Below are 27,817 nucleotides of genomic sequence, written 5' to 3'. Positions count from 1 at the left end.
GCTAAATCGCCAGCCACAGTACCCACACACAGGTGCGCTATCTTTGTCCGGCAAAGAACCTCTGCACGAGTGACATGATTGGGAGGAATGCATAGTTAACCGACCAAATTGATTCTTCCATTTCGATTATTGTTAGTTAGTTCATGACCTGGGGTCAGTTTGACAGTTTTCAGAAAGCTTCAGGTTATGGAAAACAGGCATCAGGTTGAGGGTAGGCAGTTGTCCTCTCCTCTGCCCACCACAACTTTATGTGTTTGACTAGTAAAAAGGGGAAATGCTCTGCATCCAATTGGTTTGCACAACTTCTTTTTAACATAATCGACAAGTTTCCTTCCTAGTTTGTTTAAAGAAATGGTTTATACGACTCTATTGTATCGGTATAACAAAGTGATTTTTAACTCTTTGATTAACAAATAAGCAACGACCAATGATGTCAGTATGTATAGCAATAAAGAAAAGGTTTAGGACAAAAGTTTATTGGTTCGTCTAAGCTTCTCTGCTACTCTACCTTTATTTTCACACCATGAATGAGCCCAGCTAGTGCTACAGGAACTACATGGAGGGCCTTTGGTGCTTCTCTGCTAGTGCTACTAGTTAAGCTGAAATCTTGTCAATTTGCTAAATAGAGAGCGTTGCTTCTACTTTGTGCTATTGTCAGTTCATCTGTTTCATTACGAAATCTTGTCAGTTTGTTAATTTGGCAGATGTCACTCTACTTTTACACAACGTTGCTTCTACTTTATACTTTATATTTTTTGAAACAGATGTCTTCTCATCGGTTAGAGGCCTCTGGTACTAGTGAGAGCACCAACAACAATTCCTCGCAAACACCAAATAGAAGGGCACCAGTCTGGGAGTATTATGAGCCGGATTTGGTCGAGATAGATGGTGTCCTAAAAGCAATTTGCAAGTACTGTGGAACAAAGTTGACTGCGAACAGAAAATCAGGTACAAACAGCCTTCGAACTCACATTGCAGAGCATTGCCCCATAATCCCTAGTGATGATAGGAACAAATTTGTCGCTACAATGAAGAAAAGGCCTGTAGATAGTTCATTCACCTTTAATCAACAGAGAAGTCGTGACTTGATGATTGCATGGTGTGTTAGAGCTGACGTAGCATTCAATAAGTTTGATGATGAAGGGTTTGAGCCTTGGATGGAGTCATTACAACCTGCATTTAGATGCATAGGGTGACAAATGATTCGTAATGAATGTGTTGCTAAGTTTGAGAGAGCAAAGATAGAATTGCGAAGTGAACTTCAGAGTCTTAAACTCTCGCATTTGCTTCACATCTGATCTTTGGACATCAAACCAAAAGTTGGGATATATTTGTGTGACAGCTCACTATATTGGCCCTGATTTTGTTTTGAAGAAAAAGATAATTGCATTTAAGGATCTGAAGTATCCACATACGGGTGTAGCTATTGAGGAAGCCATTACAACTGTTCTGACAGATTATGGTATCAAAGAGAAGATGTTCACCATCACACTCGATAATGCAGCAAATAACAAGGCAGCTTGTGATCTTTTGCAAGAAAGCGGAAAGTCTGACATGTTATTTGGTGGTGAGCATCTTCTTGTTAGATGTTGTGCTCATATACTCAACATTCTTGTCCAAGATGGTATGAACATTGTTAGTGCTATGATAGAGTTGATAAGAGACCTGATTAGGCACATTAACTCATCACCATCGCGTATCCAGGATTTCAATGAGATAGCTCAAAGGGAATGTCTTGCTGCAAAGGCTGGTTTAGTCCTTGATGTTCCCAACCGTTGGAACTCAACCCATGCCATGATTATGGAGGCAGTAAAGTACAAGATCGTCTTGAAGCGATATGCCCAAGCAAATCAGCAACCATTTCCAACTGAAGATGAGTTTAGCAAAGTTGAGTATATTGGTGAGTTTCTTGGAGTTTTTGAAGAAACTACCAGGGCGTTCTCAGTTGATAGATACGCTACTTCCCACATGTTCCTGGATAATATGCTTTGTATCCATCAAACTCTAAATAGTCCAGAATGGTACAAGGATGAGGTTATCGCAGATTTGGCAAAAGCAATGGAGAGGAAATTTGATAAATATTGGAATGAAAATTACAATATGGTCCTTGTTATTTGCAGCATACTTGATCCAAGAACAAAAGTTGACTTCTTAGACTTCTTTTATGAGAAGGTGTGCAGGAACTTTATTGATATTGACTTGAGCAAAAATCAGGCTAAAGAGTGGCTTCGCCTATATTTCAGGAAGTATGAAGAGGTTATTAGACAAAATGATACAAATGTAGTTTCACAAACTGGTGCATCCAGGAGTATGGTGAACCGTTCTCCAGTGCTAGTTCTTGGAAAAAGAAGACTAGAATAAGAATTTGTTGAATATAGGCATCAGAGGAGAGGGACTTGGATTGAAAAATCAGAACTTGATGCATATCTAGATGAACCACCAGTGAGAACAGATGAAAATTTTGAAATTCTGACTTGGTGGAAGACAAACTCCAACAAGTACCCTGTGCTGTCAGCGATGGCACGCGATTTCTTAGCAATTCCACTCAGCACCGTTTCTTCTGAATCAATATTCAGCTTGAGTGGTCGGATTCTTAGTGACAATCGAAGCTCAATGACACCAGAAACTCTTGAAGCTTTGGTCTGTTGCAAAGATTGGCTGTACAAGTATCCCACCAATGAAGGTAATTTTTACTGCATATTAGTATGTTACTAAGACAGTTATATCTTTGCAACTTGTTACTGCATATACATGTACTGATGTCTCCAGTATGCCTCTTTGCATCTGCAGCCACCTGAGATAATGATGCCTCTTTGAGTTCGAAGAAGCTCAAATGACTCTTAAAGGTACCCAAGCAATGTCCTCTGTGCTAACTCTTCATATAGTTAGCAGTCTGCTACTTGTTTGTTACTCTGTCCATTTTTGTGATGACAGCATCTTAGAGCAACTCCAACTCAACTCCTACTTTAGATCTTAATAATTTACAGGTGGTGCATAATTTCAGCTATTAGCAACTGGCTCATAATTCTAGATTCATTTTGAAAATACATCATGTCATGTGCTGCAAGTTTTCAGGAGCTGAGGTGTGCTTGGGTAACTGAGTTAACAAGGTCAAGCATGCTGGAAAATGGAGTATTATTATAATACTTTTGTGGCAACAGAATTGGTAGAGAAAATGAGTAGTGAGTGCATCAGCTATCTACGACAGCATGGGAGTCAGCTCATTACATTTCGTCGATCCATCGATTTAGTTTGATCAATCAAGTTGTTTATCAATTTCACTATACTTCAGTTTTTTCTTCACAATTGACTTGACAACTCAATCTCCTTTGTGCTTCAAATTGTTGTTTCTTGGAAGGAGATCAGCTCACAAAAGTAGTAAGTTTAAACTGGTTGTTTCACTGGCAAAAGAATTGGTAGAAAAAAAATGAGTAAATGAGTGCATGGCCCATTTTAGTTTGGTCGGGCAAGCTGTTTACCATTTTGATTATCAACAGTTTCTCATGATAAAGGTAGGATAACTTTTTTTCTGGGATAATTTTTGTTTGCTCCTACGATAATCAGTGATGTTGGTGCTGGGCCCAAACATCCGAATGTATTAGAGCAAGCAGATGTGTAGAGATATTTTGAGACTTGGTATAGGGGAGCTGATGGCTTTTAGCTCGTTGGCAAGGATCACAAATAGATTCAGCACTATCATCGTTAATAAAGGGGAGAGCATTATTTTTGAGGACATGAGACACAATAGGAAAATCAGGATGTCCTAGGCGACTATGCCATTGCTTAGTGGATGGCCTAGTTATTACAAAAGATTGTTTCCTCCAACTATGATCTAGGGAGTTCGGCACCAAAGGGTAAAGGCCACCTTCACATCTTTCTCCATGAAGAATTCTCTTCGTTGCCCGATCCTTAATAAGGAAAAAGGTGGGATGAAATTCAAAGTAAGCATCATTATCACGAGTTAGACAATGGACAGAAGCAAGGTGTTTGTTTGCTGAAGGAACATGAAGAACATCCTTTAAGTAAAGATCTCGGATAGGAGAGGGCAAAATAGAATGACCAATATTACTAATAATCGTACCTGCGCTATTGGCGGTGTGAACTTGGTCCCGTCCTCCATACTTCTCCCGAACCGTCATCTTGTCGAGATCAGAAGTGATGTGATCAGTTGATCCACTATCAGCATACCAATTTGTATCAACTCCATAGTATGCAGTTGAGGCATTAGCTGTTGTTTTATTGTTGACAGTCGGCTGAAAATCCTCCTCAAACCTATACCAACACTCGAGGGCCAAGTGGTTTGGCTTGTCGCAAATCTGACACCTTGGTTTAAAGGTCCCTTGTCCGCCGGTTCTTGTGCTAGCAGATTGGTTTTGGCGACCACCAGCACCTTGACCTCCACGGCCTCCACGATCGCGGAAACCTCCTAATCGCCCACAGTTAAAGCTGTTGCTGCCACCACGTCCACGAGACGAAGAAAAATTTGTGGACGATGGGTACTGTCCACCTTGATCATTCAGCATCTCAAGCCTTATTTCATATGACATTACTTGCGCATATAGTTTAGACAAGAGAATTGGATCCAATCTGCCCATAACTGAAGTTACAATTGGGTTGTAATCCGCATCCAAACCAGCAAGTATGAAGGAGACCATCTTGTCATCTTCTATTTTCTTCCCAGCCGCTGCCAACTCATCACCCAAAGCTTTCATCTTGTTGAAGTACTCTGTTGTGGTCATGCTCCCCTTCTTTGAAGTCGAGAGCTGCATGCGTAGGTTTGTTACCCTTGCACGCAACTGCGCTAAGAACATTGCTTCTAGCGCTGTCCATACTTCAGCTGCAGATTCCAGAGTTGCAACTTGTCCCAATACATCTTTAGAGACAGAGTTAAAAAGAAATGCAAGCACCTGTTGGTCTTGTGCGAGCCATGCAGAGTAAGCCGGGTTGACGTGGACCTTCTTTGTCTTGTCGTCCTTTACAACCTCTATGGTCTTTGACGGCGACTTGGATGATCCATCAATAATCCTCATGAGCTGAGCGTCTCTAATGGGGAAAGAACCTGCGCCTTCCAAAGGACATAGTTGTCCCGAGTGAGCTTCTTCGTGACTTGGGGTCCTAGGGGCGCAGCAGAGCCGGCGCCAGAGGATGACGCCATGGCCGAAGCAAGCAGTCAGACGTACTAGAAGAAGATAGCTCTGATACCATGAAAGATTTGTGGTAGGTACGTAAACGTGGTTGTCTTACCCGGCTCACCATCGATTCCATGTTTATATAGGGATAGCCCCTGAATAAGAGTACAGATTAGTTACAACGTGCATAGCAAGGACACTTGGTTTCTAGTATATGCTTATCTCTATCTCTAAACCAAGTCCAAATCTATCATGACACCTATAGGGGGTGTTTGTTTCTTTAGCACCTCCTAAAATTCCTGTCACATCGAATCTTTAGATACTAATTAGGAGTATTAAATATAGGCTAATTACAAAACCAATTGCACATATGGAGACTAATTTGCGAGACGAATCTATTAAGCCTAATTAGTCCATGATTTGATAATGTGTGCTACAGTAAATATGTGCTAATGATGGATTAATTAGGCTTAATAGATTCGTCTCGTGAATTAGCCTTCATCTGTGTAATTAGTTTTATAATTAGCTCATGTTTAATCCTTCTAATTAGCCTCCAAATATTCGATGTAACATAAATTTTAGTGAGGACTAAAGATCCAAACATCCCATACTCGACGCATACATGTGTATAGAGATCATATATGTTACAATAGGAAACCGAAACTAATTTGTGTATTCTAAAACTCGACTCCACGGAGAACGCACAGCCAAACGAATTTTGTTCACACCAGTATGCACCTCAAGTCCACAACGCACCATCAGAAAACATGGCGTCAACGTCAATCCGCCGCCGGTAAAGTAAAAACAACGGCAGTGCTTGCAGAAAATGGCAGCCCGGATAAAAGCAAGCGGCCAGGTCAGTACGTCACCATCTGCCCTCTACTTCCTCTGCGCTCCGCACGCATTGAGGTGGGCCAGACCAGCCAACCAAAAGTCCTCCGCAGCAGCCAAGAGTCAGGCAGCAAGCCAGCACCAGCAAGCTGCAACTGCGAGCAGCGAGCCCCATCCCGAGTCCCTCCCGGCCACCGCCTGCCCCCTCCGGCCCTCCCGGCCTCCCCCCTTCTCTCTCTCCTCCGCCCCCACCCCGCTCGCGTGAGGGCGACAGGTGTCGGGCATGCGGCCGCCACGTTCTCCCCGGCCGCCGCCACGTCCCCACTCCCCCTCCCACCACCGCCGCCGCCGCCTCCTCATCTACCTCGTTGCCGCCCCACTCCTCTACTTCGCCATCCTGACACCAGCCCTCGCCGCCGCCGCGGCACCTCCAGCACCACCAGCAGAAGGGGATTCGGGCGGAGAAGGCAGCATCATCAGGACAAGGACCAGGACCGCCGTCGCCTGGCCCGCCATGGTACGTCGTCAGTCCTCGACCTCAGGCTCTGCTCCATCGTGTGATCGATCTTTTTCTGGTTGCCCTCGCGAAAAAAGAAAATCTTTCTTTTTCTGGCGTCCCCAACTAACGAGGAAAGCCGTGATCTTTCTTTCCCGTGGCCGCCAGCCTTTCGGGGCTCTCAGATCTCTTAAACCTTTCCAGTTTCTACTGTATTGGTCGAGATGGATCGGACCATACTCTGCTCAATCAACAACGATGCTTCCGCTAGCAAAGTGTTCAGCCAAGACCTTGTTCCTGCAACAATTTTGGCACCAATGATTGGTTCCAATTAGTTAGTAATGATACTGCGCCGTTTATGGCGGCTTACTCGGCGGAGGCCACCATGGAGGTGTGCCAGCTATAAGCATTTTGGCACCTCGTGTCTGCGTAGCTTTCGAATTCGCAGAAACTGACAAACTCGGCGGTCAAAGTTACCTGTGCCATGGACCACAACAATGGCTATTACAAACTTAATTTGTTGGGCCTGATAGCTTTTTAATTGGTGTGCTAAATTTTCTTATCAGCAGCGCATCTGTTTCATAAGTAGTAGCTGACTGGAGGTATGCAGGGGCGGGCCAGGTAGCATTATGATACAAATTGGAACCAAATGTGTTAGTATATCCATTGCCTGAAAATTGTACTGATGAAGTTTTTTGAGCCAATGGGGCAGTTTCCATTGGTGGAAAATAATCATGCTATGTATTTCGTAGTTCCATGCAAGTGATTACCCGTTTGATAGTACTAGCCAAGTGTTGCTACCACTTCGGTCAAACGACCACATTTTTTTAATAATCAGTGTTCCAGAAGTCATGCGCCAAATCTGATGATGACAAGTGGCCCTGTGCAGTTTCTAATTCTAACTACAGGGTTCAAGGGGCACATAGCTAACTAAGTTTATTGTTCATTCATTGTGGAACACAGGCATGGCCATCAAAATGTACATGGCTGCCCTTACCAAACAATGCGAGGTGTCATTCGTATACTCTTGTTTCCAGATACCACAAGATTTGGAAGGCACGACTTTTTTTCTACTGTTAGGTACCTAAATCCACTACTGTTAGTGTACCCTATTCTGAACTGTTGGATCATCTTATCTGTTCATCTTCAGGACACAAAGGGAGTTGTTTCTGCAACAGAAGTTCTGAAGAAAGAACCAGTTAGCGATGTGATTGCTTTAAAGGATTCTATGAAGTACTTTGATGCAAATTTCTTCAGCGATTCAAAAGTAAATTCGAATTGATCTCTTTTATAGCCTTTACACAAAGTTGATATGTTGACATTGTTGTTTAATCTACATTGCTCTGCTTCTTGTAGCTACGTGAGATGGAAGATGGTGCAAAAGAATTTAATGTACCTGCATTCAGAGAAAATCGGAAATTGGTCGCCTCGGAGAATGGTGGGTTACATAACCCTTCTGTTCTACTCTTCAAATCATCATGGAGTGGCGACAGCATTATAAGTGAGACTAGAACTTTTAACTACCCTGGTGCGCCTGCAGTACATCGTCCAAGTAATGATGAAGATATTGCCTTTATGTCGGTCAGTTTTCTGAACCATCTTGTCGCACATTGGTTATACAAATTCATTCCTTCTTGAATAAAATAAAGATATTTATGTCAGGTAATTGAGCTCGGGGAGCTTGTTAGGACAAAGCAAATAACATCGCGTGAACTTACGAATATATTTCTGAGGAGATTAAAGAGGTCCATCTGCGTTCCTAGTTTCCATGCATTCTTCGTAGGACTTGTGTGAATACGACATGTGGCTCACGATTATCTTATTTTAATAATGTAACAATTTATATGTCTATTAGGTACAATCCTGTTCTTGAATCTGTTGTTACTTATACTGAAGATTTAGCATACAAACAAGCAAAAGAGGCAGATGACTTGCTGGCACAAGGAAAATATCTTGGTATATAACTAATCAGCCTGTGATTTCAAAATATTATCTTCACTTTTAAGTGTATCTTTGGTCTATCTTTTTCACTTTGCTTTCATTGGAAATATCTCAGTACATGTTATTGCAGAGTCCATAATTTCACATTTACTTTATTCTCATGTGACTATTAGCCTGACTGCCCGAGAATCTGTGGAGAAAAATGCTAACAAGTGCCTTTTTTTCTCCAAATGGCTAACTATGCATGTTTTTCTCCGTAGCTCTAATTATGATTATTGCGGTATTCAAACTACAAGTTATTACTTCATGCCCAATGTTATGCTTGAAAGTCAAAACTGACAAATCTTGATACCAGGTCCTTTGCATGGTATTCCATATGGCCTGAAAGATATAATTGCAGTACCACACTACAAGACCACTTGGGGCTCAAGGACTTTTAAGAACCAAGTTCTCGATACGGAAGCATTTGTGTACAAAAGGTTTGTTCGTTTTTCAGGTTATGCATCATGTTTCAAGCTATCATGTGAGATCAGTGCAAATTACCTTTCATGTCTGCCATTGTCCTTCAGACTTAAGTCAGCTGGAGCCGTCCTTGTAGCCAAGCTTGTTACAGGTTCGCTCGCCTATGATGATATATGGTTTGGCGGGAGGACACGAAATCCCTGGAACATTGAGGAATTTTCTACTGGTTCATCAGCAGGTCCAGCGGCTAGCACCTCTGCAGGTTAGTCTATATGAAGTGTGTATGTGAACTAGGAGCTTATAAAATATTTTCTGAACACTAAATTTTTGCCCTGCGCTAGGAATGGTTCCATTTGCAATTGGTTCAGAAACTGCAGGATCCATAACATACCCTGCTGCTAGATGTGGAGTAACAGCATTGCGCCCAACTTTTGGAACAGTTGCACGGACTGACGTCATGAGCATATCTGAGAGTTTGGTATTTACATGCAAAACTCAATGTTGACTTCATGTGCTTCGTGCCACTCTTTGTAGTGATGAAGATCTGAGTCTACAATTGCAGGATAAGCTTGGTCCTTTCTGCAGGAGCGCAGTAGATTGTGCTATTGTGCTAGACGCAATTCGTGGAAAGGATGCCGGTGATCCTTCATCTCGTGAGGTTGCTTTGGGTGATCCATTTCATGTCGACATCACAAAACTCACCGTTGGCTATCTTGATGACGCTGAAATGGAGGTAGTAGAGAGTTTTTGTCTGTTCATTGATCTGTGGTTTAGAGGTTGGTCATTCATGATCTGCTTCTCTAACATGATACTGTTCTTGTTGTTGTGAACATACCCAGGTTGTTGATGTTCTTTCCTCTAAAGGTGTCAAGCTGGTCCCTTTCAAGTTAAACTACACTGTAGAATCAGTTCAGTCCATCCTGAACATAACGATGGATGTCGATATGCTTGCGCATTTTGACAACTGGCAGCGTGAAGGACATGACGATGACTATGAGGCGCAAGACCAATGGCCAGTAGAGCTTCGTCGTGCACGGTTGATCCCAGCAGTTGACTATATACAGGTGCTTTATGAATCAAATTTAGCTCTACATTTGCCAGTGCTTATTCATGGGATCTGAGATTTATTATTTTTATCCTGGACGTCCTATGAACAGGCGCAGCGAGCACGGGGCAAGCTGATCAACGAAGTCAGAGATAGCTTCACTGTTGACGCGTTCATCGGCAACGTGACCGACTGGGAGCGCGTCTGTCTCGGAAACCTTGTTGGTATGCCGGTAGTCGTGGTGCCAACGGGCTTGAAGACCATTGAGGACCCACCGAAAGGTGGCACAAGGAGAAGAACCACCGTGACGACAGGCATATATGCTCCCCCTGACCATGACCACATTGTAAGTTTCTTCCTCTGGTAACATATCAGATGTCCACACCAAGAAACTTGTCGGTACAGCAACGGTGACTCCGTGATGCTTTGACTCACATTTCCTCACAGGCTTTGGCACTGGCGATGGCTTACCAGTCCGCCACCGGTCACAACAAACAGCGGCCGCCAATCGATGATCTGGGGCCGAATGACAGCATACACAGGTAGGGCAACCTGTTCATGAAGTGAGTCTCCATGGCAAGCTGAAAAGAGATGTACCGTAGCAAGATTCAGAAAATTAGAAGGCCCCTAAAAGGCCAGAAATTTGTTGTCATCTCGCGTTCCAGTGGACCCAGTCTTGCCTGAACTTCCAGAATCGTAATGGCTGGGCTGCCATTTCTTCTAGTTCAGTGTATGGGCTGTATGCTGGCCTGCTGCAATCATTCTACACATAGGCTTTTCTTTTTGTTTGTATTTTTGCAGTTCTTTTTTGCAGTTTGACAAAAGGCAGGATATGCATCTTGTTTGTTTGCATTTTTTTGCCAAAAAGGAACAGAAAACTTTACCCTTTGAATGTCATTGATTAGCCCATGCATGGTCTGAGTATTTCTGGGCTGGGAGGACGCGTCGTGCTGGGCTTAAGAAAAGCCTAAATCCTTTTTTTAGGACTAAAATATTCACCCAGGCCCATCGAGTATACCAGCGAGTTTGCCAAAATTGGGATGGGGCGACCAGATTTTCATTGGGCTGCAAAGGTGCTTTACGGGCTTGCCCAGCACTCTGTGGACCGCGAGGAAAACTGGCCTGTGAAAACCACCAAGCCAAAAGTTTAGTCTGCGAAGGGATATGAAGCCCAGTAACGGAAACCACCTGGCGCAGCCCAGAAGGATTCGGAAGCAAGGGCGGCGTGTGCACGAATCACGAATCATGCGTGGCTCCGATCGGACGGAGTGAAATTCCACTGAGAGCTCGCAATTTCATCATGAAAAAGGAATTTGACTGATTAGGCTTCTTTTTCTGCAACAAACCAGTGCCAATGCGCGGGAAAAAAAATAGCGGCGTGCGGATTCATTCCCAGATTCAAACTGAAATGAACAGAGTACACGACAAAAACCCTCGCTCTTTGCCGTCCACAGTGTTTGAACATCGTTCCAGCCGCGTCCGGCCACAAGCATCTGGAGAAAGTGGAAACACACTGCAGAGCGCAGCCAGCAACCTGACACGAGGATGCCAACACAACAGCGCCGCAGCGGTCAATTATTCGGGCCACCTAGTCCTCCGTTCCATCCCATGGACAGTATTCAACGACACGATGATCTCCGGGCTTTACGACACGACTCGCAGGCCAGCAGCTAACCGGCGACCTGGCCGCCGCGCCGCCGGCCGGCCATGCAGAGCAGGGACGTCGTCGTCCGGCCGGCCGCTCTCTCTCTCTCTCTCTCTCTCTCTCTCTCTCTCTCTCTCTCTCTCTCTCTCTCTCTCTCTCTCTCTCTCTCTCTCTCTCTCTCTCTCTCTCTCTCTCTCTCTCTCTCTCTCTCCATCAACCATAAACTGGAGAGATTGCAAGCTCTGACTCCGAGTCCAAGCACATGCCTTGGAACGTGGACCAGCTGGGAGCGAACAGTGAACAAGACCGGATGCTGGGAGTTGAAAACGAGCGAAGGCAACGACTAACAACAGCCAGTCAGAGCCTGCTATCCATGGAGGGTGACAGCGACGGATGCCGACGGCTGCATCCCGGCGGTCATGGCTGCGGCGGCGTCACTGTCAGTGCCAAGGAAGAATAGTCGGTGTGCGGACGACGACGGCGACGGTTCCCGCAGCGACTGACTGCGGCGTGGCGTACGTGCGCCTTGGTAATTGACTGGCGCTTGGCGCTTGCCGTCGTCGTCTTCCGTGGTGGCTGCAGCATGCGGTTGGAGGCTTTGCACGCGTTGCATGGCTCGCGTGCGTCCATGGTAGCACTAGCAGCGCCCTCGAGGCTCGAGCTGAGGTGAGGGCCACTGCTAGTCCAAGGAGCGCATGCGTCGTGTGTCTGTGTGACTGTGTGGACAGGCCAAGTGCCGGGACTCAGCAGCAATCAGATGCATGGCAACGAGGATATGGCATGGTAATTTGCAGTCCGAGTAGTGGTCGTTGTGTGCAGCACTGTGTTTGGTGCAGTGGAGCAGTTTGAGACGTCAGGGAAAGTGAAAGTCTACAGGGGCACATCAACACCACCTGTCCACCTCATTGTCCTCTATATTCTCCTCCCTGGCTCTGAAGGGTGTGCTTTAATTTACTAGCTGAAATTATGCTCCTTTTTATCCCAATTATTGTGAATTCGTTATCAAAATTCCTACTACTATTTTCAGGATTACCGTTTTAAGAAAAGTGAAGCCGACAGGTTAATTAGCATCCTATGCATGTACGTATTATTTTTCAGGGTTACTTCTCTGACCATCGGAGAAGCTATGTATAATATAGTCTATAATAAATAGCGTGTGCGTACGTAAGTTGACTGTTTTTATATGCTCAAGAAAACAATGTACTCCCAGGTTCAGCTAGCTATATAAGAGATGGCATGTTATAATTTATTAATTTTATTTGCGTGAAAGATAGAGAGATGACAAGCGGTAGAGAAAAGGCAAAAAGCTACTCCCTCCATCTCAAATTACTATTTATTTTGATTTTTCTACGTACATAAATTAGGCTGGCCGCGTGGCCACTTTTTTTTTGGCAACCATACTTGTTCGCTATTGTCCACTTTCCTCTTCTGGAAAATACTATTAAACTAATACTGCCAGTCCTTTTTCGAGAGCAAAGAAGAGCACGGTGCCCAGCAGCACCCACAGTTTTACTGCCGAGATAAACAGTGTAAGCACAATATGCACATTTGTTCAGAGATTACACAGGATTCATCATACAACACATGATCTAGCAATTTGGTTGTCCTAATGTCATCACAAGGACTGCATGACAAGAAACTAGCAATTTGTTGCTGTTGTCCCTCTTCTAACTATTTGGACTATATAATCTCAAAATGACTGCACCTTGAAGAACTGCGTGATAAGAACGGTAGCAATATGTACCTAGCTCTCCCATAACATGTAACACTACGGGGCCGCTTGGTAGCTTTGCTGCTGCTTGCCTACCCAGGCTGGGCAAAAGAAGTCGTGTTTGCTACTCTTGCCGCACTACCTCGGGGCCTGTGGGGGCGAATTTTACCTTGCTGCAGCGAGAGAGCCGATTCGGCTCTCCGCGGCGGGCAAGGCGAGGCGAGGCGAGCCCTTCAACCGAGCACGCCTTACTTATTTTCAGCATTTTGCCCCCATCAATTTTAGAAACTACACATGCAGAACAGATCCTCCCAAGACGAATGTACACACCATATTTTTCTTCCCATTACATATTGTACTTTGCATTTGAATTGATGACCTGCGAAATATAGTGTGCCAAAAATGAATCAATCAGAGAGCTTGTAGGAAGGTGTTGGAGAAAAAAAAATGAATAAGGCTAGAGAACATTTTAGGTTGTGTATTTGCATAGAAAACTGAAAAGTATACTCCCATAATGAATGAACACAACACTCAACTCACTCAACTATATGTTTTGACGTACATAATAAGCATTTTTGTTAGAAGTTGTAGGCATATTATAATGAACAAAGAAGCAAATTAAAACAAATGAGCAGGCAAAAATAATCAAAACCCACACAATCTAAATTCTAGCATTTTATATGTTGGAAGTCCAACTCAACAAGTTACAATGAGCAGTGTTTTTGGAAGCTCCTAAGCAAAGTTTTGAAAAATCATGAGCAAATTTAGAGCATGGACAAAAGCATTCAAAGATCAAAAGGTAGGGATTGGCTGCACCATTGGTTTGCATGAGCCTACTTTACACACAAAGCTCCAAGCAGAAGCTAAATCAGTGGAAAAAGATGGCACATCATCAAAACGCAAAAAAAAAAAGATAACTCAGGACATAAAAGGCATAATTTGACAATCTTAAAATGTTTATATTTCATAAACTGTGTATTTGATTTATGATTCATTTGCACCGCTATAGTCCTTACATTTTTCCAAACAAAACAAGATCCATTTATCCATATTTTAAAGTTATATTTCCATGCAGACACAAGTTGCCTATATTAGACTGATAAAAGACATAACTAACCAATTAAAATCCTTATGAGTTTCACCAAAACTGCTTACCTCTCTAATAAAAAATATCTATTCAACTCAAAAGGCACATATTGCTTGCATCATTTGGTTTTTATGAGGCAGGAACTAAATCAGTAGAAAAAAATGGCAAACATGAACCATATTTGCATTGATATATTACCCATGATCCCATCAATCACCTCTCTAACGAAGCACTAAAACCACAGACCAACCATCAAAGAGAACAATGTGGGAAAAAAGGGGGTAGTACATGTACAGCTTAGGGTTTGAGATGCACCATCAGAAAGAGAGCACTGAGACTATCCTCAAATTTTAGAAAACACAACCCAACTAATTTTCTACCCTATACAGCAAAATGAAGTTAGTCATCCACTTCTAAACCATATCCATAAGAAGGATCCAAAGTGACTAGAAACTTTTGTCACACCTGGTTTTAAAACAAAATCAAGTGCTACCTATATGTATGCCAGAATCAAGCTTCATACATATAGTGACATCATCAGTGAATAACAGTAACAGTATCACGTAAATAAATATAAATAATGACTTACGAGTCTATCAAAGATATACATCTTAATCCTGGAAATGAATGCTCCAAACTTCACAGGCAATCGACTGGAGTTGCGTATGCCTAGAACTCAGCATCTTCTTCAGAAAACTTCACACACCTTCCTCTTCTGAGCAGCAGTAAGCAAGGGTGAGTACACTTATGGTTGGTACTCAGCAAGGCCACAAGAAATAGCCAGAATAACGATTTAAGTCCATCTTCAAGTTTATTAATCATGTGAGGGTCCAGGCCGCTCTTGACCATAAGCATGGCTGATATATTAGTTTTACACTCTGCAGAGGTTGTACATCTTTACCCACAAATCGCGTAAAAGTTCAGAAGAACTTTAGACCCAACCATGCTGTGCTGATTGGGCACTCATCACACTACTGAGGTGTGACTGCATAGGACGCTACGAGGCCTTTACAAAGATTCTCTCGTAAGATTCTCTCGTAAGGATAGCTCGCTAAGGTTTCATGATCAGCGCAATGCATAAACCTCTCTCAAACTGCAAAGCTACCATAGAGCAGATCAGTTTGAGGGCCGGGCTATACACCAACTCCTGTCTCCCCCTCTTGCCCCTTTCATGTAAAGCTACCACAAACTAGAGTTTCTAATTAATTAGCCAAGATCAGAGCCATGTAGTTCATGTGGTTGCACTGTTTTCCTGGGTGGTTCTTCATGTTCCAATTATGACATGGTGATCTTGTAAATAAGCATAGATAGAAGGATGGTTAGGGACACTTGCCTTTATCCAATGAAAAGTTACTCTTACTGCTCATCAGCTCTTGCTCTCTTAAAACTCTTAATCTTCAAATCTTTCAAACAGCGATCCTTCTACTCGAAGCAATCACCGGCACAAACATACATGCAAACAAACAAGCACAACTAAGAACAATACACCAAAACAAAAGAAAAGCTTTAAAAGAGTGTACTAAAGGATAGGGCTCGATTCTATGGTCACGCGAATGCAAGAAACACTAGGAACGGAACTATGGTTGAAAAGATAAAGCTATCGAGAGATTATTATCAAACAACAAAAGACTATGTGCTAGATATATTTTAACTCAATAAAATCATGTGTAAAGGTTATTCAGCACCTTATGTTAGAATGAACTCAAATTATATTAGTATCTGAAGAGCCGCAATAAAACTTAATCAAAATTTATTTGTAAATGTGTATGTATAAATTATACAAATTAAACATTTATTCGGAAAATAACATAGGTGAGGACATCTAAACGCATAGCTTTATGATTCGGATTGAACTAAACAAATTATAATTCAAAAACATATTTATATTTATATTAGCTAAATTAACATTTAATTATGAAAACCCAAGATATAACTTATGTAGCTTTTATTTAGAAAAAAATTGAATAATCATTAATCAAATTGAGTTTGATTATGAAAATGCTGAGGTGTAGCTCTAATTAGCTTTTAATTGGAAGAGTTATTTAAATAAGCATTAGCCAAATTTACATTAGTTATGAAAACGTGGAGTTGAACTCTAATTAGATTTTAATTAGAAAAGCAAGTATATAAGTACTTAATCATATTAATATTTTGAATAAACTACAAAACGGAGAATATGATCAACACTGCTTCTAATGCATAATTTAAGTTGATATGAATCTAACGCAACAAGAACGAGGCTAAACGGAGCTAAAACGTGTAATATATGGATTAAACAAGGTTCTAAGGACCTAATCATGATTAACAGTAGATAACAGGGGCTAGCAAGGAATATTCCCAAGACACAGTGAATAGCGCTCATGAATATGATAAGAGCAGGGTTAGGTCTGAAAAGTTCACGGCTTGGGTTCGGTTGAAAGGATCTTATCTCTTCAGGGGGTTATCTGCAGATTTGCCAAGACACAAAGATCTTCAAGAAAGTATAGAGGTTCTCGCGGTCTAATCTGCAAAAGCTCAAAGGCTTTTGGCCATGGCGACCGGTGGTTTTTGGCACTTGGCTCGTCGGCGATTCGGGTGGAAAGCGCCTCGGCTGCGGTGGAAAAACGGTCGAGGAGAGCGAGGGGATCTCGGGGATGTGCTCACCGACGGTGGAAGATGACGGCAGCGGCCAAAATCGGAGCCGTGGCGGAAGATGGCGGCGACAAGCTTCAAGCGAGCGGGTGGTGCTTCGACGACGATTGGACAGCGGCGGCCGGTAGAGGATGTGCGACTTGACCTTGTGGAGCTCCTCGTCGCGTCCGCATCCTCAGGCAGTCGGCAGGCGCGGTGAATCAGCCGGAACCAGGCTGCAGTGGCAGAGACGGCAACTGGACCGAGCTTCTACGCGACGGACTTCTTCCGACGGCGGATGGCAGCCGATGGCTAAAGATTTAGTCTCGGTTGGAATTACCAACCGGAACTAAAGGGGCTCTTTAGTCCCGTTTGGTGTTTCCAACCGGAACTAAAGCACTCTCTCTCCACCGGTGGCAGGCAACGCTCCCTTATCTTCTCCTCCTCTTCTTTTTGTCCCAAATAGTTAGTTCCGGTTGGTTTTTCGGAAGCTATGTGGCTTACCAACTGGGACTAAAGGTGAGTTTTCCACCAGTATCTAGATATATAGCAAAAGTTATGTATATAGAAATGTCAGGCTATAGTGTACGAATAGAAGATAAAGCTGTGTAAAGAAGCACGGGGTGTGTTGGACATAAAAGAAAAATGGTTTTGTGACGACTTAGAGCTAGCAAATAGTAAGGGTGTTAGACTATGCATTGGGGAAGCGATCTGCCTATCTCTGTTGTGTATAATAACATGGATATATACTTAATAAAGCTAGTAAATTGACTATCTCTTTTAGACGCTTTAAATAACAATGTACTCCATGTTCAGAAGGAAGAATCCGTTTCTCTTTCATGCAGCACATCATTACGTACGCTTCCATGTTTGTAACGCAGGTGTTCTTATGACTTCTGCGGAAATTTAACTGTTCATGTGAAATTCCTACTGGTGGCACTTGGTTATTAACACCTGCAAACTGAACAAAAAGAATTACTTCTATCTAGGGCCAATCCCCTATCCTTATCTCCCATCTGCAACATCTCATTAGTTTAAACCTCTCGTCGAAACCTCGAACCAAATCTTAATTATATCCAGCACGTAGCCAATCAAACCCTTTTCCTTGTTTCAGACTCTGAGCCGAGACTGGCCTGCCACAGACATCACATGCACCCTCTGATCTCCTCCCCGGTAACGCAAAAGATTCCTTGGCCTTGGTTGAACAAACAGGGAATGCAAACAGACAAAAGGTTGGCACACGCTCGCTCACCTTCGTGGTGAGGTACGTCATGCAATGGCATTGTGATGTGTGAGACTTGGCAAGGCCTGCTACCTTGGGGAGGAGCAAGCTCTCCTTGTGTGGCTCAACACGGGTTTGAATTTGGAGTGCCCAATGCAAGGAGGAGACTAGAGAGGAGGATCTGAAAAGCAGAGGATAAACTTGTTTAGAGGGCCGAGGAACATGTATTCGCGCGTGGACGCAGTAGTGTGAAAGACTGGAGTGGATTTACCTATAGATTCCTTGCGTGTGACGCAGCAGGAATGCAGGATGCATGAGAGAGTTGCAGAGCTCGAGAGAGTGTGACTGAGAGCAAAATGCACGGTTTCCAGGGAGGGCCACCAGCCAGCGCGTGCGTGTGTACGTACGTACGTGTGTCGGTGTGCGAGGGTCAGAGGGTGACACTCGTTTGGGTATTTGTGTTCGCCTTTCCTTGCTATGGATGCAAAGGGTTGAATTAAACCCTCGACCGAGGTTACCACCAGTGGTAGATCTCCCTCAGTTTGAACATTTGTGCTCGGTCTAAAACATGAGTTGTCGATTTTTTACAGGAAGTTTGACTGCACGTGAATAGGTTTTCCTTGAAACAAAATACTAGGAGTATGGTACTAACTATGGATTAGGAGAAAGTACACTGCGCTACATTTCGAACATAATCCAGAGGCCAGTGAGGCAAACAACCGAGTAGCAAGCATTACGATTCTGTTGCTCTCTTTTGGAAATGAAGCAAAGCACTGCTGATCCAATCCAGCACCTGCAGGAGGGGCACGCGTGCGGACGCCGTGGCCGTGGGCGTGGCCGGGGCCTGGAAAAAGGTAGGCTAGTCGTCGTCGTCGCCCGCCGGGGACAAAGGCGTTCAAAAAGGGCGCTGGCCGGGGAGACCGCGGCGGCGTCGGCGAGCGCGCCGGCCGGCCACCACCTACCTATCCTCTCTTCTTCCATGGCGTGCGTGGGTTCTCGCGCTCCCTGCCGCTGCCCAGCCTCTCTCCCTCTCTCTCTCTTTCTCTCTCTCTCTCCGCAGTAAAAAAGTGGCCTTTCGTTTTGTGCAGGCAGCCCCCCGCCAAGTCACGTCGCAGGCTCCTCGCAGCTACCGTCACGGACACCCATGCATTCGCGTGAGTAGCCCCTTCTCATCTGGGCATTACTCACCACCTTGTGTTACGCGCCGCCGCGCCGTAAAAAAGAAAGCTGGGTTTTTTTTTTTTAACCGCGGGCTTCTACTACACGCACTTGCTAGCAGCTTGGCTTCTCGATGCGGGCGCGAAAAGACGTGTGGTCCGGGACGCCGCGCCGCGCTGTGCGCGCGGCCCCGGGGCCGGGGAAGAAAGGCCGGCGACGGCGAGGGGGCCGCGCGCGGCGGGTCAAACGGAGAGGAGGTTGGGGGGATCTCGAGGCGCTGAATGAAAAAAAGGAAAAGGCTTTGTATTGGAGACGTAGAGCAGCACAGTGTGCCGTGGTTTGAAAAATCTTCTTTCCAGGCTTTTGTTCCTTTTGTTTTGTTCACTCGATTTGAATGGACTGGTGAACGTAAAGTGACATGACGACGATGGAAAAGGGCGTCCCACGCAGAAAAGATTAAGATTATACAGGTACAAAAAAAAAAGCGAACTTGACACTGTACCTGTATCACGAGGGAGCGAGCGCCATCTCTCTCTTTTTATTTATTGGTTATTACACTAGGAAAAACGTCATTACTACTTGTTGGGAACCCCTTTAGTATCGGTTTCCGCAACCGGTACTGTTAGTTCGGTGTTAGTTCGGTATTAGGGGGGCTTTTAGTACCAGTTGAAATAACCGGTACTAAAGGATATTAAAAAATTAAAAAAAATCCCCGCCCGCAACCCCCAGCCCCGCCCCCCTCCTCCGGCCGCCGGTCCCCGCCCCCGCCCCCTCCTGCCGCCCGGCCCCGCTGCCCTCCGCCCCGCCTCCGTCTCTCCACCCGCCCGTCCGGCCCTACCGCCCTCCGCCCCGTCGCCCTCCTCCCGCCGTCGCTGCCACTACGCCCCACCACCGCTCTCCGCCCCGCCCCGTCCTACCCCACCGCCCTCTGCCCCGTCGCCCTCCGCCCGCCATCGCCGCCACTCCCGCTGCCGCCGCCTCACCTTGTCCTGCCGCTGCTCCTCACCGCCGGTGAGGGGCGAGCAGAGGGGAGAGGGGAGGGGAGGGGAGGCAGAGGGGAGGGAGATAGAGAGGATAAGAAGGAGAGGAAGAGGAGAGGAGAGGCAAAGGAGAGGAATGTGTGAGGGAGATAGAATTGAAGGAGCGGTAGCGGGGGTTGAGGATAAGGTGGCAGTGGCGGACAGTTTTAATATCGGGTGGGAGTACCACCTGGTACTAAAGGGCTTTAGTACCAGGTAGAGGTTCCAACCGGTACTAATGTGCCTTAGGACCTTTAGTACCGGGTGGAGCATCCACTTGGTACTAAAAGGGGTCACGGGAGCTCCTCGGGGACTATCCGTTAGGCTCGGTACTAATACTCATATTAGTATCGGACGAAAATGCAATCGGTACTGAGTTTCGGGAAGAAAGCTCATTTTTCTAGTAGTGTTAATTTTCTTATGAGGGAGTGTATGCTCGAGTAAAACTCTTGAGCAACAAACGCATTAGGTCATACGTGTGCTCATTTGGTCATTGCTCAATCGACGAGCCAATCATCTCCGATACGTTGATCAATAAAGCATAAACTCCCACGGTTCGACAAAATATAAAGAGATAGATTTTTGTTCGTGGGTTTTTGCCGTTTCGGGATCATCCCGGCTTGGCCCTAGTGCTGTCAAGGTTTCTGGCTGGTTTTCTTCAAGTCACTGTACATGCAGCAGTTATAAAATTTTCGAGCTCTACTTCACTAACAAACTAGACGACCTCCATTCTAATTCCAGCTGCGGTGTTAAAGAAAAGATATCTTGATAACAAAAAGGAAATCGTTACTCCTATGTTGCTTGGTGTGCTTTTCATATTGACCTTTTTTTAATGGCTTACATGCATTGTTCAAACCCAATAACGAATTAAAATCAGATCCATGATGACATGTGCATACGTGCTACCCAAAACCCTACCTCCCTGTGTCACCGGTAAAACCAAAATGATAGGACTCTGAGCAGCCGTAGAGCAGATGCTTGCCACTGTATTTTGATAATATTATCCAAACTACTGCAAGAGAAACTTGTCATCGTGTATAGTTATTTCCTTTTTATTTTATTCTCTGGTGATAGAGCAAGGGACCGCCGGATGAGGTGCTTGCCAACTACGGCGTCACCAGCTGAGAGTTGAATCAGTATACTAATTATCAATCAGATGGCAGTCTTCCTCGTGTCACTTCCGTTGATGGCTAGTATACTCCTACTCTGTCACTACATGCAATAACAACGCTACCTAAACCTTGGACCCTTTCCTTTGAATACGACCAACCTTTGCCTTCACGGGGACGAGCTACTACGCGACAGTGATCAAGAGTTGCCATTGCCACTGCCAAGACGGCTGGTTTGGGTGAACCTTCAGTTTTCATGATACAACCACCAGTGCCCATGCTGAAGGGGTGTTTGATAACTGGTGCTAAAGTTTAGCACCTGTCACATCGGATGTTTGGATGCTAATTAAGAGTATTAAATATATGTTAATTACAAAACTAATTTCACAGATGGAGTCTAATTCGCGAGACGAATCTATTAAACCTAATTAGTCCATGATTTGACAATGTGGTACTACAGTAACCATTTGCTAATGATGGATTAATTAGGCTTAATAGATTTACCTCGTGAATTAGCATAGGGGTTCTGCAATTAGTTTTATAATTAGCTCACGTTTAGTCCTCCTAATTAGCATCCGAACATCTGATGTGACACTGCTAAAGTTTAGCACCCAGTATCCAAACACCCCCTGAAGCTGAACACACACACATCGAAGCAGGCTGGTACCGACCTGATGACTGGCGGGAGTGAGGCGTGCATGATTGGCGGGCTCGCCGGCCCAACGACCGAACGCCGACCTAACAAACAACCAGCCAGCCTTTTTTCACTGCTCATTGACGAATGTTTTGGAAGCAAGCGGCGTGTGGGGCCCCGGACCCGACTGCTGCAAGCGTGCAGTGAGTGATTGAGCTACCAGCACGAGCGCATGGTCGCCGGTCAGTCAGTCACACACTCGCACAGTCACAGCACACATTTTACACGTACACACTACTCGATCGGTCGGCCCGGTCCGCTTTTGCTGTTGGTTGGAGTTGGAGTTAGTTGGACCCGCGTGCGTTGGCGGTTGGGTGTCGACGGCGTAGTGGGGGCAGAGGGGGTTGTTCGCTTGCTTTGGTTTGGAGCTCCGCCGTTGTTCTAGAAGGTTTTACCCAGCGGTGGAATGATGATAAGATTATTATATATACTATGTGCAGTGTACTCCTACGTGGTACTTGTATTCCTGGTACCATGCACGCTGTTCTCGTTAGGAAAAAAAAAACTTGCTGCCTTATGGCTCACGGTGTAGTACTTCGATTTCTTAATATCTTTTTTATCTCTGTTCAAATTGTAATTCACTTAAAACTACCATTTTGTGCAACTAGAGACCCATATCAATGAGGGGGGACAATTTGGGCCGATGCACGAGCTATTGCATGGCAACAGAAATGTAGATTAGCACACATGAAGCTAAGTTGTCATATGCGTGGTGTCGGAAAAGTCGCTTAGATTGGCCCATAGAATGTGCGCCAACATAAAACAAGTTGGATCGACACGCACGGAAGCCCTATGTGTGTCGACCAAAAGTTGGTTGGATCCTCCACTTTGAAGGAAAACGTAAAGAGGCAAGATCCGCAACAAATCTCTGCCTTTCTAAGCAATACTAACATCTAAACAATAGGAATGAACATGAGTGTTACCGCTGTGATATACGCTAACACATCACTACCAAGTATATCTCTAAAATCCCCTTGGATCAGACAAAGCATAGCAAAATGCACTACCACCCTCCGAATAGAGTAGAACTCTATATGATGCAATGGATGCAGATAGAAAGCTAGCAGGATCAACATGTACAAAGTTCTTGTACGTGCCAACAGAAAGCTGGTTGGATCAACATATTAGAATTTTTTTGTTATCCATTCTAATAAAAAGCCATTCAATGTAGTATTTCGACTTCTTAATTATTATCCATTTATTATCTTTTGCAAATTGCAATACAAGCAACCTTAAAGACTACCGCTTCATGTAATTAGATACTCATAATAGCGGCTCTTTGGGGTACCACATAACATATTAGCTCTGAGAGGCATTTCTAGAAATATAGTATTTTCTAATTTAATCACTGTGGAGTGGAGAGTAGAGAAGATGACCAAAGTTCGGGTGCTTTGACATGCACAAAGTTCTTATGCTTGCTACCATAAAACCATAGGAATAAACACAAATGAAGAAGCTTCCATGTGACAACAAAAGCCACTTGGATTGAATTGAATCACACATAGACTGACCTCAAAAAAAAAAATATAATCACACATAGACTAACCTAAAAAAAATAGAATCACACATAGACATAATTTATAAGCATGCACGTAGAGAAGCTAGTCATATCAAAGTTTTACTGTGTGCCAACATAGGATCGATGCAAACGAAGTTATTGTTGTGCCAGCAAAAAGCCACTAGGATCAACATGCATGGAGTTCCTATGTGTGCTAACAGAAAGTTAGTAGGATTGACGCACACGAGGTTTTCGTTCATGACAACGGACATGCGGTAGGATCAACATGCACAAACTTCTTGTACGCACTATGATCGGCACACAAGAAGTTCGTATGTGCGCCAACGTAAAGCAAATTGGATCAACGTGCACAAAAGTCCCTATGTATTTCAACAAAAAGTTAGTTGGATCGTCGCACTCAAAATAAAACATGTACAGGCGAGATCTGCAACAAACCTCTGTCTTTTTCAGCGTACACTAGTGTTAGAACAATATATGCTGACACAAGACATCACCGTTATGATATGCACTATCACATCACTACTAAATATATCTCTAGACACCCCTCTAGTGAGTCACAGCCTAGAAAAATGCATTACAAAGAGTAAGCTTCAAGCCATGAAGCCACCACGGTTAGTGGAAAATTTAAGGCAAAAACCACTTATTTTCCTTTGACAGATAGCTAGAGACGTTTCGGTAGATTATACACCATGAAGGTGTCAAACTTTCAAAATCATGGTATCCTTGTTACCAAACATACAAAGTGAAGCTCAACAATTCTCATATCCACATACATGGCAACAGAAAAAAAGCTAGCAAAATCGAGAGACACAAAGTTCTTGTTCATGCCAACAGAAAAAGGCAGCGAGATCGACACATACAAAGTTCTCATGTGTGCCAACGGAAAGCTAGTTGGATCGCCAGAAACAAATTTTTTGTTGTGCATGCTAATAGAAGACCATCTGGACCGATGCACAAGGAGAAACTGCGTGAGCAATGGAAAGCCACTTCTATCATTGCATAGGGAGTTCTTATGCATGGCACCAGGAAAAAAACCAATTTGATCGGCATGCGGGAAGTTTCTACATGGACGAAGAAAAATGCGAAAAGGCAAAGTCCGCACCGGACCTCCACCTTTTTCGGCAGACACTAACGCTAGAACAGCACCAGCAGACACGAGCGTTACCCCAATGATATGCATTATGCATCATGCTAAGTACTAGTACATCTGTAAAGCCCCCCATCAGAAACAACCCCTGCAAAATGCGTTACCATCCTCTGAGAATCGTAGAATTCCATGAGCGTTTGCCGAAGCAATAAAAATCCATCGGAAAAGGAGTAGGTTTCGGCCGGTAAAGCCGCCCTGGCTCCAGGCTGTAACACTTTTTTCTTCTTTCGGTGGATGGCTAGGAACGTTTCAGTAGATTGCATACCGTGAGTGGGTGAAAATTTCGAAAACACATTATTCATTACCAAAATTCTGGGCGTGAAACTCAAACATTCCCATATCCACGAGGAGCGCTCTTATACTGTGTTCAGTAGAGCAACGGCAACCACAGTACTGATGATAAAACGGATAAAGTCTTAAGCAAATGACGTCTTGGTTCCTCTTCTCCACGGCGCTCTCGAAGGAGAATTCAAAATTCCAGCACGGTGGATCGATCGGTGCCGAGATCTCGGACGACCAGTCCATCATCATCTCCCCGTCTTCGGCAGCCGGTCAAACTCTTTCCCGTCTCCCTTTCGTGTGCCCGTGGGCACCAGTCAATACTCTCTCTCTCTCTCTCTCTCTCCCCCTCTCCCTCTCTCTAAAAGAAATTTCTGTCCGAGGCATACGTGGTCATCTGTCAGTCAGTCACCCACTGACACTGGCCCGCCCAAGAGGTTTCCAATTCCGTCCCTCCCGTGCCGCGCCGCGCCGCGCCGGCGACCCGAGTCCGGGCCATCTCGCTCGCGGGCCGAGCTGGTGGCCCGTGGCCGTGGCTGGTCGACCGCTCCCCACCCACACGTGGGCACCGACTCACTGACAGCCTCGCTCGCATCTTTGAACGGACGACGTCGACAACCCACACGCCCCCGCTCTCTCTCTACAGTCTACACAGTTTTTTTTAAAATCGAAGTCTACACAGTGCCCTGGAAAGAGAGAGAAAAGAGAGGAGAGAGAAAGAGAAGAGAAAAAAAAAGAAAAAAGGAAAAGTCACGGAGAGCCAGGCGAGCCAGCTGCTAGATCCAGACGACGAGGCCCCTTAAAAAACCGCCGGTCAAAGTGTCAAACCTGCCACCACGCCGGTGGGCCCCCCGTGCCCCCACGCTCCCCACCTTGCCTTCCTTCCTGCCTCTTATACCCACCACCCCACTCGTCGCCGCCACCTCCTCTTCTTGCTCCTGGTCTCCCTCTTCCACTCTCCCCCCTCCCCCATCTCCTCTTCGGACCTCAGCTCGACAGCCATGAGGCAGTGGAAGTCGCTGGTCCCCGCGCTTCACCTGCACGCCCCCGGCGCCGCGGCGTCCTGCTTCCCGCACCCGCCGTCGCCGTCGCCCTGCCCCTCGCCGCCCCGGGAGGAGGAGGACCCGGCGTCCCTCCTCCCTCCTCCGCCGCCGGAGAAGGATGGCAAGGCGAAGGTGGTGCGGCTGGTGGGGTGCGACGGGCGGGTCCGGGCGTACCCGCCGCCGGTGACGGCGCGGGAGCTGATGCAGCAGCACCCGCGGCACCTGGTGTGCCGCGCCGACGCGCTGCTGATCGGGGAGAAGATCCCCGCCGTGGCGCCCGGGGAGGAGCTGCAGCCCGGGCAGGCCTACTTCCTCCTCCCCGCGCACCTCTTCCGCTCCGTCCTCTCCTTCGTCTCCCTCGCCTCCTCGCTGCTGCTCCTCCTCTCCACCGCGGGCGCCGCCGGCAAGGCCGCTGGCAAGCAGCAGGGCCGGCCGTTCGAGCTCCACCGCACCGCGTCGGGGACGCTGCAGATCAAGTTCTCCGACGACTTCCTCGTCGGCGGCGGCGGATGCGGCGGGGCGTCGGACGAGACGCCCGCGGCCGAGGCCAAGCCCGGCGTGCTGCGCGGGGACGCGCGCCTCGCCAAGGACTACGAGGAGCTGGTCGGGTACGGCAAGTCCCGCCGCTGGGCGCCCAAGCTGGAGACCATCGAGGAAGTCGTGGTGGCAGCCGCCGCCGCCTCACCCGACGCCGCGGCGCCCACCCCGGAGCGCAGGAGGAGCCGCGCGCTGCCGTTCCTCGGGCGCCTCGGCAGCCGGCGCCGGCGGGACACCTGCAGCGGCGGCAGCGCCGTTGCGTGCTCCGGCTAGCTAGGGTTGATCGGTCCGGTAGCTTAGGTAGCCGACGGCGCCGGCGCCGGCGGCTGGTTCGCCTCGCCGGCGTCCGTCCTCATCTGTAATTAGGGGAGACAACAAAAAATTTTGGTGCTAATGAAATCTGTAAAAATTGGGGGCGATGGACTGATGGTGGCCGACAGATTTTCCTCCGCCGTTCCGCGTGCGCGCCTCACACTCACTAGCTGCTCGCTAATTCCCATGCCCGGAAAAGTCCGCGCGTTTCCTGTGTGCCGCCGCGGCGCTCGCCCACCGGAACAGGAAGGAACGGAACTGGGCGGCAGCCATTACCGTTACCTCCTGCTGGCGAAATCAGAGCGCGCCCAAACCAATCCCTCTCCATCTTTCTCCAACGACCAACGCAGCCATTGGGCGGATTGGAACTCGGATCCGACCATCCTTCAACAGCCCGTCCAGGATTACTGCGGGCAGGTGACGTCAGCGGCCAGCCACTCAGCCTGCTGGGTGCAGGTGGCACGCAACGAAGCGGCCGGTGATGACGGGTCAAACAAACAAGCGAACAAGGAAGCGGCGGTGGAGAGTGGAGTATCTTCCGGTCATCAAGTTAGGCGGAGAGAGAGAGAGAGAGAGAGCAATCAATCCGGAGGAGGAATCGTCGATTCGGAGGAGGAACTGACCGGTAATCCTCATCCGAAGCTAAGCCACCCAGATCATATCCCCCCCGCCCTCGATCGGTCTCCTCCTGCCGGCGCTCCTCCTGGCAGCAAGCGAGGAAGCTAGGAATAAGTAAGATGCGAATATGCCCCGGTGGGTGCCCGGCCATGGCGTAATCTCTGGGAGATCAGGCATCTCCCTTTACGGCTTACTAGGCGAAA

The 27,817-nt window shown here is 46.2% G+C and overlaps 2 protein-coding genes, 1 non-coding gene and 1 pseudogene across 5 annotated transcripts; 3 read left to right on the top strand and 1 right to left on the bottom strand.

The window, feature by feature from the left end:
- The first annotated feature begins 764 nt into the window (after positions 1–764).
- On the top strand, positions 765–2,798 carry LOC117834443 (zinc finger BED domain-containing protein RICESLEEPER 2-like; annotated as a pseudogene).
- A 1,741-nt stretch (positions 2,799–4,539) lies between these two features.
- Positions 4,540–4,673, bottom strand: LOC117834906 (small nucleolar RNA Z247). The gene has a single exon (XR_004635860.1). It is a non-coding gene; the product is annotated as a small nucleolar RNA Z247 (small nucleolar RNA).
- Positions 4,674–6,080: 1,407 nt separating this feature from the next.
- LOC117834733 (uncharacterized) lies at positions 6,081–10,813 on the top strand. 3 transcript variants are annotated; one of them, XM_034714258.2, is made up of 13 exons: positions 6,081–6,477; positions 7,420–7,512; positions 7,607–7,723; positions 7,813–8,037; positions 8,119–8,201; positions 8,312–8,412; positions 8,753–8,876; positions 8,967–9,121; positions 9,201–9,337; positions 9,422–9,592; positions 9,699–9,923; positions 10,017–10,250; positions 10,352–10,813. In XM_034714258.2, exons 1-13 carry the CDS (start codon positions 6,244–6,246, stop codon positions 10,448–10,450), a joined length of 1,998 nt encoding a protein of 665 aa, XP_034570149.1. In that variant the 5' UTR covers positions 6,081–6,243; the 3' UTR covers positions 10,451–10,813. The 3 variants fall into 3 exon arrangements, with proteins under 3 accessions (XP_034570149.1, XP_034570150.1, XP_072151801.1); XM_072295700.1 differs by having other exon boundaries at positions 6,421–6,477; positions 7,420–7,536; XM_034714259.2 differs by lacking the exon at positions 7,420–7,512 and having other exon boundaries at positions 6,083–6,477.
- Positions 10,814–26,015: 15,202 nt separating this feature from the next.
- LOC117866824 (uncharacterized) lies at positions 26,016–27,133 on the top strand. Its single transcript, XM_034751109.2, has one exon. It carries the CDS (start codon positions 26,106–26,108, stop codon positions 26,955–26,957), a length of 852 nt encoding a protein of 283 aa, XP_034607000.1. The 5' UTR covers positions 26,016–26,105; the 3' UTR covers positions 26,958–27,133.
- Positions 27,134–27,817: the final 684 nt, after the last annotated feature.

The sequence above is a fragment of the Setaria viridis genome, chromosome 8 (genome assembly GCF_005286985.2).
Source record: "Setaria viridis chromosome 8, Setaria_viridis_v4.0, whole genome shotgun sequence".
In the NCBI taxonomy this organism is placed as follows: Eukaryota; Viridiplantae; Streptophyta; class Magnoliopsida; order Poales; family Poaceae; genus Setaria; species Setaria viridis.
The sequence above is the reverse complement of the archived record's forward strand: the minus strand, read 5'-3'. Positions and strand labels throughout refer to the sequence as shown.